We start from the raw sequence: 16919 nt of genomic DNA on the forward strand, positions 1-16919 counted from the left end.
ACTGGTACCCCTCTTGCTCAGCATGATACTGCTGGATCCATGGCACCTACCTCAGACACCTTACCTGCTGTCCCAGCAAGCGGGCCAGATTCTGCACCCTCAGCTTCAAACCCTGAAACTTGCATCCTGGATAATTCCTTGAGCTCTCCAATAGCATCCCTCAGTAAGCAGGTGCTAGAGGTCATTCTGGAAGCAAGGAGACCTAGTACTAGAAAATCCTATGCAGAAAAGTGGAAAAGCTATTGTTCCTGGAGCCAGATCCAGGGTACGGGCACTACAGTGCCCAGTTTCTCATATTCTTCAGTACTTGACAGAAATGCTCCACAAGGGCCTATCTTTCCCGTCAATCAAAATTCATGCCTCTGCAATTTCAGCACATTATAATACTGAACCACCCCTCTTCTTTCGCCCCCTGTTGAAGCAGTTCCTCAGAGGGACTAAAAATTTAAGACCCCCCCCCCCCCCCCCCCAGGCGAGCCCCTACTCCAGCCTGAGACCTTAACTTTGTATTGGAAAAGCTCACTCACTCCTTTTGAACCAGCTGCAACCGCAGAGTTGAAATTCCTTTCTTGGAAAACAGCCTTCCTTCTAGCCATCACTTCAGCAAGAAGGGTGTCTGACAGGCCCTCATGGAAGTGGAGCCTTTCATCTTTCATGTGGACAGGGTGTCCCTCAGGACCATTCCCAAGGTGGTATCCAGTGTGGCCCTTAATCAGTCCATTCATTTGCCAACCTTTTTTTCTAATCCACAGAACAAAGGGGAACGAATACTGCACTCCTTGGGCATGCACAGACAACTTAGATTTTACTTAGGACTAAACCTCTCAGGAAATCTGAAGAGCTGCTGGTTGCATTTGCTGCAGGGGCAGAGGGGAAAGCTATTTCAAAGTAAACCATTTCTAAGTGGATTGGCCATTGCATTCATTTCTGCTATAAGCACCATGGAAAACCTACCCCACAGGGGATAAGACCACATTCACCAGAGCTGCATCTACCTCTACAGCCTTTCTCAGAGGTGTCCCTACCAGAGACATTCTAACTTTGGGAATCTACCCAAATGTGATGAATGCAACAGTGAAACACGAAGAACACAGTACAGGTGTGTACACTTAACATAAATATAGATGTTAGAGTGTATTCACTGTTGCAGTCCTGGTTACCCTCCCTCCAGCCCCTTACTACTTTTGGCTATACCTCTACTCTCCTTTACTATGCTTAAAAGCTTTTTGGTGTATTTGCTTTTTTGTTGGAGGTATAACCTTGTATATTTATAGATTTAATTGCTTCCCATTAGGGGGCACTTGATATCTGGGGCAAGAAAAATTGATGTAATGGCGTCTGTTGCATGTTTTATACCCCTCGACCTGACGTCACGTAAGAAGAGACAGCAACCGACGCAGGACCCAAGACTTAGTTAATCAAGCCGACTGAGGGCTACTGCAAGCAGATAACCCAAATGTGATGTCTGCAACAGTGAATACTCTCTAACATCTACATTTATGGTAAGTGTACACAACTGTACTGTCTTCACTCTGGTCTTTGACCTTGAGCTTTCTCTGACCCATTGATTGCTGCTGATGGTGGCAAGCAGTGGTTTATGCTGTGAAGCTGGCAGTTGCTGACTGCCCCAGTGCCCTTTCCTTGCTAGGATGAAGTCCACCTGAGTTGCTTGTTGGCCACTCTTGATGGGATCTCATGGCTGTCTGTCTTGCTGAACCATGTGTTGGCCATCATCAAGCCATTTGCCATGCAGAAGTCTAAATGGCCCTTCTTTGTTGACCAAGGTAATCCTCTTATTTCTGTCTGTGCGCGTTCATGTCACCCATTATCAACATGTCCTGCTTAATCTAGTAGGCCCTGCAGTATTCATCATCTCTGAGATCTCCTGCCAAGGATAGCCCAGCATCCAGCCAGTATAACAAATCATTTAGTACTTAGTGAGTGTTGTATGCAAGATGTATGCTCCCCAAGCAAGTGTAGGGTGTAAAAGTGATGTGTGTATGCGCCTAACTCAGAACTTAGCAGCCAGTCCAAACCATGTTGTCGTACATCTGTCTGAACTCCCTTCGCTTTGCTGGTTATACCAAGCTTATGTCTTTCAGATAAGTACCCCATTGGGATTCTTTTTTTTTTTCTTTCTTACATTCTTCAGTGGGTTACATGTCATCCAAGAAAGGGAAATGTCCGTGTAGGAGGAGGATTCCCCATAAAGACCGCCAGGTAAATGCGTGTCTTGTTTAGGTGTGTGTCACGACCACACTGTGTTCCATCTTTTCAGGCTTTGCATATCCGCCTTTCTTCACTTTCTATTTACCTTGAGAATTAACATCTTGAGCGTTTGGCCCAAGGTACCATGGCTCACCCTGAGGTACAGCCACTCCCTAAAAAGAAGACAAGTATAGGGTTTAGTCTGCTGCTGTCCAGCCTCCACTGGATGTCTCAGTTGAAGTGAGTGAACACTGAGGATAGTCTGATGTTGCCATCAGTTTCTTCTGCCAGGACAGTCTCAAAGCGGATGTTGGAGGGGAACCGCGGCAGTTTATTTCTGAGGAGCCTAGATGGATTCCTCAGATCATTGTTAGGGAAGAGGTGCCGGGTAACTTGATTAAATCCAGGCAGGGGTCCATACTGCCGCAGTTTGTCAAAGCAGATGTTCCAAGGTAGGGGGGGCAGAAGACTAAGCATGTTGTGTCAGCCCCTATGGATCCACAAATGGAATGACAGGGCTTCACTCATGGCTTGTTCAGTGCCTTAATGGGCATTGTAGCCTCCTCGGGGGGGGGGGGGGTGCAGTTCCCCTGCACCTTTTCTGTCCTCTACTCCTATGAGGGTTGCAGATACGGAATCATGAGATGGAGATTCTGATTCTAAGGCCGACTCCCTAGTCTGTTCCTCTCAGTTGCCTTCACCTTTAGACTATGGGTCTGAGGCGGAGGAATCTGTTGGTCCTGATTCTCCTTTGGAGGTGCTTTCCTTTGGTGACTCGTTCCTGCATATGATTGAGCATTTCAAATGGGATGGCTCTCAAGTATTGGACATCCAGAAAAGGCACACAAATGGGCTCTGTTAAACATTCAGCTCTTTCCTGTGTTGGCTGCTTTATTAGATAACTTCTGTGCTGCTTCCCCCAACACTGGTTTTCAGCCTCCAGCTCCTGCGATATTGGATGGATTTTGTAAGATGCTAGATGCCTCAAAGTTCTTGCATAAGTGCCCTTTATCTGATCCTGCAGTGATTTTTGTATTTATGGATAAGCCCTGTAGACTGCTTCCTTCTAGGCTCCATGGATAGGTTTGGTAAGAAGGTAAACACTTTGGCTACTTAATCTTCTGAGCTGTCAATTACCAGGCTCTTATGATAAGGTACATTTCATCTCTTCTTTCCGAGGTTTGGATTATTGTCTCTGATATGCTTGACTGTGAGAGTAAGGCCTTGGCTCTGTCCTTGTTCAGTTCCACTACAGTTTGCCCGTCATTCTATTAAATGCAGCTGATGCACCTTCTAGGGCTGCTGCCTCTGGCTCGGTGATGATGCGCTATTCCTGGCTTCACTTTCAATCCTTGCTAGACGATATCAAAGCAAATCTTCTGGATGCTTCCTTGGATAACCAGAGTTTGTTTGGTACTGTTGTGGCTAACCTTTTCAAGACCTTACAGGATCAAAGTAAGGTCTTGAAACATTTGAAGCAGATTTTTCTCAAGTATTCCCAAGTTTCAAAGGAAATATATCTGTCTTTCTGTGTAGAATGCCTAGATAGCCTCCCAAAGGTAAGAAGGCTCCTAGGCTTGTTTTTTCAGATAAGTGTATGCCCATGCCCCAGAAGCGGTACTTTCCTGACAAATCTGCAGCCATCTGACTGTCTGCCCTCACTTCCTCTTAGCCAGGTTCCTTTATCCCTCAGGCTTTCTATTTCTGTACCACAGACACCTGGGTTCTCACCATTGTCCAGCAGGATTACTTTGTCTTGGAAGATGCTTTCCTCTTGTCCCCCCCCCCCCCCCAGAAAAGCATCCTCATTTTCTAGGTCTATTGCAGGGTCTGATAGACTAAGGTACCATTCAACAGGTTATGCAGACCAAGAAGGGTTTAGGTTTTTATTCCAGAATATTCCTGGTCCCCAGGAAAGAGAATGGTTTGTAGAGGAAATAGTGTACATAATTTGAAGCATTTGTTATGGACAGTCTAAGGCGTTAAGGTTGACTTCTGCATTGAAGGATATTGTGAATGTAATTTACTTGAGTCTGTACTGTGATGCATTAAGTCTTTCAATTGTTGCACCTGCTGCTCCTTAAACTTATGCTGATGCCATCCACATTTGATCCAGGAATTTGAGCCCCTCCATTGAGTACTTCTACACCACTTGGTCTGACAGCTTTCATTGCCCTGTTGTCTTCTCTTGGAAATTATTTCCTGCAGTCAGTTTGAATTCTTCCCCTTCCAAGTAGTGTACATTGCCTGCTTCTTTGTCCTTTTGATTGTCCTTTCTTATCCACTTGGTGTCCCCTACCTGATACTGATAGATTTTGTCCTCATTTTCCACTTTCTTTATTGTGTACATGGCAAGCTATGCCAGTATTCTCATTTAGACAGTTAAGATGGTGGTTTCTCAACCACTGTTTTCCATTTGCATGTCTTAATATTGTAACTATATTCTCATTTTCTCTCCCCTTACCCTCTTGGTATTTTAGGGTATGTTTCCTTGAGCAAAAATGGTAGCTATCATGTGAAGGTGCACATATTGATGTCCTTCATGGATGCATCTGCAGTCATAACAAATGGGTTGTCCTGTCAGGCAGCCCTTCGGTCGTCCGGATTCCAAAGTCTGGGTCCGGCTTCGGCTGATGTCGCACTTCACCCGACGTCATCTCTGCTGGTCTTCGGGTATAAAGGCATCAGCCGACGCCATTTTCCTCAGTCTTTCTTGCCGCGTGGCGCCCGAAGCAGAAGCTGTTCGCAAGTGCCGGTCGGTCAGATCCAGAGATTACTACTACCGAATACTACTTCGAAGACTTCTAAAAGGCTAAGTACCCCGTTGGGGACTCTTTCTTGCCTCAGCCGATGTCAGAAAAAGTCAATAACTGTTTAACTTGTGGGAAACAAATACCTCATAAAGATTTCCACTCTTACTGTTTGCCTTGCTTAGGCCCAGACCACGACGTAGCAGCCTGTTCGGCCTGTGCTTCCTTCAACCGACGAACGCTTAGGCGTCGGTCGGAGTTTGCTGAACAGTTTTTCAGCTCAGATTTTGCGTACATTATGCCGTCTGATCCTCAGACTACCCAAATTGTTAAAAAACTCAACGAAAAAGACCGACACTCGCGGTCCGCGGTTTCGGCCGAAACCACGGTTAAGCAAGCCGCGAGTGTCTCGGTTTCGGCCGAAACCGAAAACTGGTCAATCTTCAGGCGAATCCATGACTACTACTGAGGCTCCTGCTACCTTACCTGAATCAGCCTCAGAAATTTTGCCTACAACTGTGGTTCCTACTGATTTATCAGACACCATCCCTTTGGATATCTCTACCCCAGCACGTGGTGCTGCTAGGCCTCCTGCAGCCATGTCTATTAAGGCCTTTGCCAGGGCTAAAGCAGCCAAATCAGCTAAATCAGTGCCTGTTAAACCACCCTCACTCAGGCCCACTTCTAGTTCACAAATGCTTACTCTGGCAGAAGATTTAATATCCTTAATTAGGGGATCCCAATCTCACCCAGACAGGGCCTCTCAGCCCCCAGAAAAAAGACCTAGAGCAGAGCCCCCCGAGCCTGTGTCCTCTGATTCTGCGGATGACTCAGACATTACAGACCAGCCAGAGGCTCCTTTTTCAAATTATGAAGATTCAGATGCTGAAGAATCCATTCCAGCTGCCTCTCCACCAGAGGAATTCTCCTTTGGGGAAACCTTACATGCCATGAGAGAACAATTCCAATGGCAGGGACAAGATTTCTCAGATTCAAGAAAAAGGCTTAGGACTTTTCTGCACTTACCACAACATAGGCCCTTAGCTATACCTCCTGTCCTATCTGTTGTGGACGATGCATTTAATGTCTGCACTCCACCTGATTCTTTACCTCCAGCCCCTGCCAAACCAGATAGATTTTACAGGGTGCCAGACACTCATCACCACCTATACAAGGCCCCACTTGCAGACCCCGAAACTATATCCCAGGGGCCTAAGGCAGTAGCCTCGACCACAGCAAAAAACCCTATTCCCTCTGAAAGGGAATCCAGGTCCTTAGAGAGATGGGGGAAAAAAGTCTACACCTCTGCTACTCTCTCAGCTAGAGCTTTAAACTGTCAGTTTCACATGATCCAATACCAAGAGTTTATGCTTGATCAGTTAATTAAAAGCTGTCCTCTGATGAATCTTTAGATAAGAAATATGTATTAGAAATGGTGAATAACATCCAACAGGTTAGTAACCATTCTTTAAAATGTGGCTATGATGCACTGGAGGCTTCATTTAGATCAGCCATGACTGGCACAGTGATAAGAAGGCATGCATGGTTGAAAGAACAGGTCTTACCGGATCATGTTAAAGCTAAGCTATTGGATGCTCCTATGGATAAGGCCAGTCTATTTGGGGAACCTGCCCAGCAGGTAATGAAGAAAATGGAAGAGAAGGCAAAATCTGTACAAACAGTTAAATATTTCCTACAGGTTCAGCCCCCAAGGTTTAGCAGGAACTGGCCTGCCAAAAATTGGTCCTTTCCTGACTCCACAAGATCACAAAGGGCAGGAACAGACGCTCTAGGGGCAGAAATCAATCCAGAGGAGGTGCCTACAGAGGACGACAGTGGCAAGGCAATAACCGAGGCACAGACACAACCACTGCCACTGCAACAGGACAATCACAGTGACTTGGCTCTGACTCCGCCTACCAGGGAGCAATTAGCAGCACCATTAGGCGGAAAGTTAGCCTTATTCTCGAAAAATTGGCACTATATCACAAAAGACAAGTGGATTTTGCAAACCATAGACCAAGGCTACCGGTTCCACTTCCACACTTTACCAGTAAAAGAGGACTGCCAAACCAGCCCGCAAATCAAAAAATAGAAGCCCTGCACCAGATAGCGGAATTAATAAAAATGAGAGCTGTGGAAAGAGTACCAATAACAGAACAGGGCAAAGGATTCTACTCCAGACTCTTCCTAGTACCAAGAAAAGAGAAAACTGGAGACCTATTCTCGACCTGTCCATCTTAAACACATGCATCATTGTCCCAAAATTCAAAATGCTGACCCTACAGCAACTTCTTCCCATGCTGGGCAAGGAGTGTTGGCTGGTAACTCTAGATCTCAAGGAGGCATACCTGCACGTCCCCATTCGACCAAATTGCAGAAGATACCTCAGATTTCTTGCAGGATCAGAGCATTATCAATTCTCAGCATTGCCCTTTGGCTTATCTACTGCCCAGAGTATTCACAAAATGCCTGGCATCAGTAATCGCTCACTGCAGAGTACAGGGAATCCAAATTTATCCATACCTGGACGACTGCCTGTTACAAGCGGACAACAAAAGCAAGCTGACAACAGATTTACAAAGGGTCATTTACTTGCTACAAGCCCTGGGATACACAGTCAATTTACAAAAGTCAAGGCTGATACCATCCCAGACAAGAACCTTCTTGGGCGCGGAATTGGACACAGTAAAACAGATGGCATTCCTAACTGCAGAAAAACAAAAAGAGCTCCCTCTTTACTTCTTGGCATTAACAAAGCAGAACAAACTAACAGCAAGAAAAGTTCTGCAGGCCTTGGGCTTCATGGCATCATGCATAATCTTGGTCCCACATGCCAGACTGCATATGAGAAAGTTACAGTGGTACCTAAAGAATTTATGGTCTCAACACAGGCACAGCTTAAACAGAAATACCACTAATCCCATGCTTAAAACAGGAGTTCCTATGGTGGGCTCGGGCATGCCAGTCAAACCCAGGCTTACCCTTCCACAACTTTCGAGCAAACCAAACCATCACAACGGACGCCTCAGACCTAGGATGGGGGGCACACATGCTGGACAAATGCGTACAAGGGCTGTGGACTCAGGACCAGCTGCACCTGCACATAAACCAAAAAGAAATGCTGGCAGTAAAACTGGCAATCCTAAAATTCAGACCATTCCTCAAAGAAGGCCATTTGATAAGGACAGACAACACCACAGTCATGTGGTACATCAACAAACAGGGAGGCACTCATTCTTACCCCCTATGCAGAATGACTTTGGACCTTTGGAATCTGGCTCTCAGCTACAACATCCAGTTACAGGCAATATTTGTACCGGGAAAAGAGAACACCCTAGCAGACATTTTAAGCAGAACCACCTCGGATGCTCACGAATGGATGCTACACCCGGACATCTTCAAGGCCATCACAAAGAAATGGGAAATGCCACAAATAGATCTATTCGCTTCCCCACAAAATCACCAGCTCAAAAAATTCTGCACAAGGACATTCCACCCACTTGCATGGAAGGTGGACTCTATCCTTCAGCTGGAAAGGCCTGACAGCATATGCATTTCCACCTCTTCCCTTGATGCACAAGGTACTACTGAAAATCAGAGGAACGTCCAAGGATAATTCTGATAGCTCCGAACTGGCCAAGACAACACTGCTGAGGAGCATGTCTCGGGAGAAAATGTGGTCAATACCCCTGATGCCTCTGATAACTCAGAACAACTACAACATCATACATCCAAACCTAAAAACCTTGCAACTGACTGCCTGGAACATCACATAGCAGTGACTAACCCAGACCTTTCACAAAGGGTTAAAGACATTATCCTTGAAGCCCGCAGACCAACAACAAGAAGGAACTATGCAGGAAAATGGAAAAGGTTCGTCATTTGGAGTACTGAAAGAGGAAAAGATGTGTCGAACATAGATAAAGCTAACATTCTGGAGTAATTGGCAGAGCTTCTACATACAGCCCTGTCCTATTCCTCCAAGATACATGCATCAGCTATTTCAGCAGAATACAGCTTTGATCCTCCTGTCTTTTCACATCCTCTACTCAGGCAGTTCCTCAGAGGGATCAAGAATGTAAAACCTCCTAGGAAACCACCATTACCAGCATGGGACTTGAATTTTGTACTAGAAAAGTTGACACTCCCTCCGTTTGAACCAGCAGCAACAGCAGATCTACAACACCTGTCATGGAAAACTGCTTTCCTACTGGCTATTACTTCAGCAAGGAGGGTTTCGGAACTACAGGCCTTAATGGCAGTGCAACCCTTCCTAATCTTCCATCAAGATAGGGTGTCCATGAGAACTAATCCTACATTTATGCCTAAGGTGGTATCCAGAGTGTCTTTAAACCAGGCAGTCCACCTACCTACCTTCTTTCCCAATCCACAAAACAGAGGTGAAAGAATAATGCATACCTTGGATGTACATAGTTACGCTACTACCTGGACAGAACCAAAGGTAACAGAAAAACTGACCAGCTCTTTGTAGCCTATGCAACAGGAAGGGAAGGAAAAGCAATTTCCAAACGGACAATCTCCAAATGGATAGGAAATTGCATAAGATTCTGTTACTCCTACCATGGAAAACCAATTCCACAGAACATAAGACCTCATTCTACAAGGGCTACAGCCACTACCACAGCTTTCTTAAGAGGAGTGGCAACCAAGGACATTGAGGCGGCTACTTGGACCTCCGTGCATACATTTGCCAAGCATTATAATTTACCTCTATACTCTAGATCCCGAGCAGGGTTTGCCACTGCTGTACTGCAAGGGATCCTGACTACACCATAATTTTTATTCCTCCTCCCCTAGTTTGGCTATGGTATTCTACCCATTTGTTATGACTGCAGATGCATCCATGAAGGACATAGTACAGTTTTGTACCTACCATAAATGTAGATGTCCGAACTGGATAGCATCTGCAGTCAGGATTACCCTCCCTCCTTCCCCTCTGTGGTACTCCTAGGGTATTTACCTTCCTAATAGCTATCTGGGGGGGGGGGAGTCTCTTATGGTGTATTTGTTTGTATATATGTACATACATGTTTATATTTTGTGTTTGCCTTCTACTATTTTGGAAACATTGGCTTTTATCCAAATTTTAGCTTTCCAAGAGGGCAATTGGCATCTGGGGCAAGAAACACTGAGGAAAATGGCGTCGGCTGATGCCTTTATACCCGAAGACCAGCAGAGATGACGTCGGGTGAAGTGCGACATCAGCCGAAGCCGGACCCAGACTTTGGAATCTGGCCGACCGAAGGGCTGCCTGACGACAGGACAACCCATTTGTTATGACTGCAGATGCTATCCAGTTCGGACATCTACATTTATGGTAGGTACAAAACTGTACTTTCTTTCTGTGTACCTGTTTCAGCAAGGTGTCTGTTCAGTTTAGATTATTATGATGAACAGAATTCATTAACCTAACATTCCATGTTTGTCTTTATTTTGCAGCTGGAGAGGAACCACCACACCTTGAGCCAGAGTCCACAGAAAAATCACGAAGCTGTACTCCTTCTGGTAATGAGCAAGTCAGCATATGCTTATTAAACATGTCTTTCCAGTGCAGAGTAGAGGATGTAGATTCTTTTTATACATCACCTGCTCTGAGCCTGAGCAAATTTAAGTTGACAGGGCCTCATTGATATTTGAGGTGGTTAAGTAGGTCTGTATTGTAAGCTGATAAAGGCTGTGTGATTAGTCCAGAGTTGTGTATAAAGTGGAGAAACTTTAGTGGGTTTTTGCAGCTCCACAGTTATGTTGGTGTAGCTTTAACCTTCAGAGTTCAGAGAAGAATGAATAAATGCTTGAGATGTGGTTTGTACAGCACCTACTTGGTTCTTTGCTTTAGGATGAGATGAAAACAAACCTGGGTCTCTATCGTGAGGCATGTCTGTGAAATGAAGTGCGTCATCAGCCTTTTCCTTTTTCATCTGTCCTGGGAGAAAGTACAGTAAATATAAAGACCAGTAAATAAGGGTAGAAATATCTTTTGGGGTGTGGGTGGGGAGATCTGATCTAGGTCTGCCATGGTTTGTGCCACCAGTTCCTCCAGCTACTGTAGAAGTTTGGAAATCCTCTGAGAAACTTCCATAGGAGAAGATTGTCCTGGAGGCTAATGCCGCTTTAGAGTCTAGCTCTACCTGGTTAGAGGGTACCAGTGTCTGTAAGGTTTCTTTTTAAGCCAAGGCATCTGGTGCAGCACCATTTTTGCTGGGAAAGCCAGGATTGCTCTGATTCTAAAAAGAGGCTTGGGGATTTTTTACTCCTGCCCCCAACACAGGCCTTTAGCTATCCCCCCTGTACTGGACATTGTTGATGATGCCTTTTCAGAATCTAGCTTGGCCCCTGACTCCTTTCCTCCTGCTCCCAGAAAACTAGATGGATATTACAGGGTTCCTGACTCTCCCAAGTTCCTCTTTAAAAAAAATCCTACTGCGGATCCTGAGACCATTTCACAGGGACCCAAGGGCATTAAGGCTACTACTGCCAAAAATCCTACCCCCTCTGATAGAGATTCCAGGGCGCTGGATAAATGGGGTAAGAAGGTATACACTTATGCAACTTTGGCCATTAGGGCCTTAAACTGCCAGTTTCATATGTATCAGCAGCATATTATTGGATTGCTTAAACAGAAAATTATGTTTCCTGGCTCTGCTGAAAATAAGGATTTACAGGATTTAATGCATTCTGCTGAACAAGTTAGAAAACCTACTTTGCAATGTTGTTTTGATTCACTAGAGGCATCTTGCAGGGGTGCTGTCACTGGGTTGTGCTTAGAAGGCATGCTTGGCTTAAGGAGCAATCTTTGCCAGGTCATGTTCAAGCTAAATTGCTGGATGCTCCCTTAAACCAGAACCGCCTGTTTGGTAACAAAGCAGAAGCAGTACTTAAAAAGATGGAGGAAAAAGCTAGATCTATGCAAACTGTTAAGATTCCCTGCAAGTACAGCCTCCAAGATTTAGTAGGCATTGGCCCTCTAAGAATTGGTCCTTTCCTTCCTCTTCCAGGCCTTCTCAGTCCAAACTCAGAATCAGCAGAACACTCAGGCTTCAGTCCCACGGTACGCACAGGACTGTGGGGGGCTCCCACTTCCAAATCAGGGAGTAGCAAGACTACCCCTATGGTAAACTGTCTCATTGATTTAACTTTAAAACTTCCAAGCCCTTCTCAACTGACTGCTCCTTTAGGGGGAAAGATTGCTCTGCAGGCAAAGGACTTTGGGACAAATGGGTTTTAAATATAGTTTCCCAAGGATACAGATCCCACTTCCACACTTTACCAACCCCAAACGGTTGGCTAGATTTGCCCCCAAATCAGTAGGCAGAGGCCCAGAAACCATTTCTGTCCCCCATGAACATTGGGACTATTCAGCCTGTACCAGAAGAGGAAAAGGGACAAGGTTTCTATTCAAGACTTTTCCTGGTACCCAGAAAAGACAAATCATGGCATCCAATTCTGGATTTATCCACTCTAAACACATTTCTGGACATTACAAAATTCAAGATGCTGACTCTTCAACAGCTACTACCTATGCTTGGCAAAGATGCCTGGTTGGTAACTCTAGACTTAAGAGACTTGCCTGCATATCCCAATTGGGGAATATTGCAGAAGATACCTCCGCTTCAAAGCAGGTTACTTGCATTACCAGTTCTCTGCACTGCCCTTTGGCTTATCTACTGCGCCCAGGGTCTTCACAAATTGCCTGGCACCAGTAATGGCATTTTGAAGGCAAAGAAATATTCAAATATATCCATACCTGGATGATTGTCTAATTCAGGCAGAAAACAAGGACATTCTTCTAAAGCATCTGGCGTTTGCAAAAAGGGTTCTAACTTGTCTAGGGTACACCATAAAAGAAAAGAAATCACAACTGGTACCCTCTCAAAAAATTACATTCCTGGGTGCAAGCTTGAAATAATACTGCCCAGATTACTTTCCTTACGCCAGAAAAGCAAATTCAGTTGGTGACTTAATTCAAACAGGTGGCCACAAAAACCCTGCTATCTGCATGACAAATTCTGCAAGCCTTGGGGTTCATGGCTTCCTGCATTCTTCCAATTCCATATGCAAGATTGCATATGAGGAAACTTCAGTGGTACTTTTGTGGAGTCAGCATGGTCACAGCCTGGAAACAATGATTCCTATTATACTTTGCCTGCAACTAGAGTTCCTATAGTGGGCAGAGGCCTGCCACCAAAACAAGGGACTGCCATTCACTCCACTCCCTGCCGCCCAAACCCTGACTACAGATGCATGAGATTATGCTTTGGGTGCTCGTCTGGCAGGGAAGTGAATTCAGGGCAAATGGAGCCCAAATCAAATGCACCTACATGTCAATCAGAAAGAGATGCTAGCTGTACAGAATGCACTTGACAGCCTTCAAGGGCTACCTTCATCCAGGACAACATCTGATAGAACACCACAGTTATGTGGTACATAAACAAGCAGGGGGTACACTCCTACCCCCTTTGCAGACTAGCCGTGGCATTGTGGAACACCGCCTTGACCTATCAAATACAACTACAAGTTCAATTCCTGCCAGGAAAGCTAAATACTCTGGCAGACAAACTAAGCAGAAATCTTAAGGACCCACACGAATGGAAACTGGAACCACAAGTTTTCAACATGTTGACACGCAAGTGGGGGAGCCCAGACATAAATCTTTTTGCCTCACCCCAGAACGATCAGTTGGACAAATTCTGCACAAGAATTCATCACAAAAAAAAAAGCTTGGAAAGTGGATGCTCTTATCGTTCAGCTGGAAAAACCTTTCAGTCTATGCTTTTCCCCCTCTACCTCTGCTCTCCAAAGTTCTACCAAGTCAAACTGGACAAACCAAAAATGATTGATTGCTCCAGACTGGCCTTGCCAACACTGGTACCCACTCCTGTGCACTGTCACACCTTTCTCCGTGGCACCTGCCTCAGACACCTTACCTACGGTCTCAGCAGAACTACCAAATTCTGCACACTCTGCTCCAAACTTTGAATCTTGCAGCATGGCTAATCAACTAATTTCACCCTTGGCATCCCTCAGCAAACCTGTAATGGTTGTCATTTTGGAGGCTAGAAGGCCTGGTACTATAAAATCTTATGCTGGCAAATGGAAAAGATTCTGTGCTTGGAACAAATCACAAGGAATAAGCACAGCGCAATGCCCAATATTCCTCAGATAAGGGCCTATCCTTTTCCATAAAAATCCATGCCTCTGCCATTTCATCTCATTACAACACAAAACCTCCCCTCTTCTCTCATCCTCTGCTAAAGCAGCATCCCAGAGGGGCCACAAATTTAAGACCTCCCAGGAGAGCTCCAACTCCTGCATGGGACCTCAATTTTGTTTTGGAAAAACTCACTCTCTCTCCTTTTGAGCCAGCTGCTACTGCAGACCTAAAATGTCTCTCCTGGAAAACGGCCTTCCTTTTGGCAGTCACTTCAGCTAGAAGGATTTCAGAATTACAGGCTCTTATGGCAGTGGAGCCTTTCATTATTTTTCATCTGGACAGGGTGGCTCTCTGGACCAATCCATCTTTCATGCCTAAAGTGATATCCAGTGTGGCTCTTAATCAGACCATTCATCTGCCAACTTTCTTTACCAATCCACAGAACAAGGGTGCGCGGATTCTGCATTCATTGGATGTACACAGACAACTTGTATTCTACTTAAACAGGACAAAATCTCTAAGAAAATCTGAACTATTGCTAGCATTTGCTGCAGGGGCAGAGGGAAAGGCTATTCCAAAGCAGATGGATAAGCCATTGTATTCGTTTCTGCTATATGCACCATGGTAAACCTATCTCCAAGGGGATCGGATCTCATTCCACCAGGGCTGCATCTACGTCTGCAGCCTTTCTCAGAGGGGTTCCTACCAGAGACATTCTAGAAGCTGCTACCTGGAACTCAGTTCATACGTTCACCAAACATTACCATTTACCTCTCTTCTCCAAATCCAGAGCTGGCTTTGCCACTGCGGTCCTGCAGGGCCTTTATAGCTCCTCCTAATGCTGTATAATTCTACCTCCCAACCATAGCTTTGGGATTCTACCCAAATGTAATGACTGCAACAGTGAAACACAAAGAACATAGTACAGATGTTCGTGTTTCACTGTTGCAGTCATTACTCTTGGGTTATCCTGCTGGCAGGCAACCCGCAGTCGGCCAGAATTCCAAAGTCTAGGTCTGGTGTCTGTCGCTGTCGCTTTTTCCCTGACGTCAGTGCGCCAGAGGTATAAAAGATGCAGCCGACCTCATTTTCTTCAGTCTTTCTTGCCGCGTGGTGGCCAAAGCAAAAGCAGTTCGCAAGTGCTGGTCGGCAGACTGCTGAGATTTTCAAATCTGAATTTCAGAACCGAAGTCTTCATTAAAGCCAAGTACCCCGTTGGGGAAACTTTTTTTTTCTTGCTCCAGACCGATGTCAGAAAAAACAATTGTATTTCTTGTGGGAAGCAAATACCGCATAAGGATTTTCACTCTTACTGTATTCCTTGCCTAGGCCCTGATCACAATGTTGCTAGCTGTCGTTTTTGTGCTAGATTCAACTAACACACTATCAAGCGTCGGTTCGATTTTGCATTTCATAACTTTGGCTGAAGATTTAATTATATAATGCCGGCGGAACAGCCGACAAAAGGAGTTTACAAAAACCGCAAGGACAAGGATAGGCATCCGAGGTCCAAAACAGACTACGAAGCCTCTTCTAGGCCAGTCGCCGGTTCTCAGTGAGGTGCTTTCGCAGCCCCTGGCGCCCGCTATCTCAGAGCCACAGCCGCTACCGACTCCCACGTGGAGCCGACCGGGCTTCTGGAAACTCAAGGTATTGGACACTCTGAAATCAATCCCTCAGATGGGTCTGGAGCCGCTGAGCAGGCATTTGCTTCTGAGGGTGTCTTCAGACCTTCACAAACTATATTTTAAGCCATCCTCCACTTCAAAGACTAAAGCAGCTCTAAAGACAAAGAAACAAGTACAGCATTCTCCTATTTAGACTTCCATGCCTAAAAACCAGATGCTGAAAATGGCCGAAGACCTAATTACTTTGATCAGGGGCTCCCATCCCCCTCATGATAAGAGGCCTAGGCAAGACACTGAGTATGATTCTTCTGATCAGGTATCTATCTATTTTCTCTGATTCCTCTTCTAAACAGGATTACTCCATGCTTCCCTATGAGGATTCTGATGCTGAAGAATCCATTCCTTCAGCCTCTCCTCCTGAGGACTATTCTTTTGGTGAAACACTGCATACTATGAGGGAGCATTTCCACTGGGAGAGCCAAGAATATTCTGAGTCTAAGAAAAGGCTCCGAGACTTCTTGCTTCTTCCTCTGCATAGAACCCTTGGCATTCCACCTGTTCTAGACATTGTAGATGTATTTTCAGAGTCCGGACTGTCCCCTGACTCTTTACCCCCTGCACCTGCTAAGCCAGACAGATAGATACTACAGGGTCCCGGATTCTCATAAATTTCTATATAAAAACCCCGCTGCTGATGCAGAAACTATTTCTCGGTGTCCCAAGGGGGTTGAGGCTTCCACTGCAAAAAACCCTGTCCCCTGTGATAGGGATTCTAGGGCTCTAGACAGATGGGGGGGAAAAGTATACACTTCTGCCACCCTGGCTGTAAGGGCTTTAAATTGTCAGTTTCATATGCTTAAATATCCGCAATATTTAATGTCTACTTAAATAGAAAATGTCAAATTCTGAGTGTTCAGAGAACAAGGAATTGCAGGATTTATTGCATGCAACTGAACAAGTGGGAAAGCTGTGGTTATGATTCACTGGAGGCCTCTTGCAGGGCCGCTGTTACAGGTTCTGTTATTAGAAGGCATGCTTGGTTAAAGGAACAAAATCTGCCTGATCATGTTAAAGCAAAATTATTAGATGCACCATTACAGCATGATACTTCATTTGGCACTAAAGCAGAAGAGGTGTTGAAAAAATGGAGGATAAAGC

General features: G+C 45.3%; 1 protein-coding gene across 1 annotated transcript in view; it reads right to left on the reverse strand.

Annotated features, from left to right (window-relative positions):
- Positions 1-10738: 10738 nt before the first annotated feature.
- The window catches only part of LOC122792773, a 390852-nt gene continuing 384671 nt past the window's right edge, over positions 10739-16919 (reverse strand). The window contains exon 6 of the mRNA XM_044060345.1: positions 10739-10905. Within this exon, the coding sequence (XP_043916280.1) occupies positions 10739-10905 (167 nt within the window). The remainder of the gene's footprint in view (positions 10906-16919) is intronic.

Source organism: Protopterus annectens, chromosome 2.part0, assembly GCF_019279795.1.
Source record: "Protopterus annectens isolate FY-2018-M chromosome 2.part0, PAN1.0, whole genome shotgun sequence".
Lineage (NCBI taxonomy): Eukaryota > Metazoa > Chordata > Ceratodontiformes > Protopteridae > Protopterus > Protopterus annectens.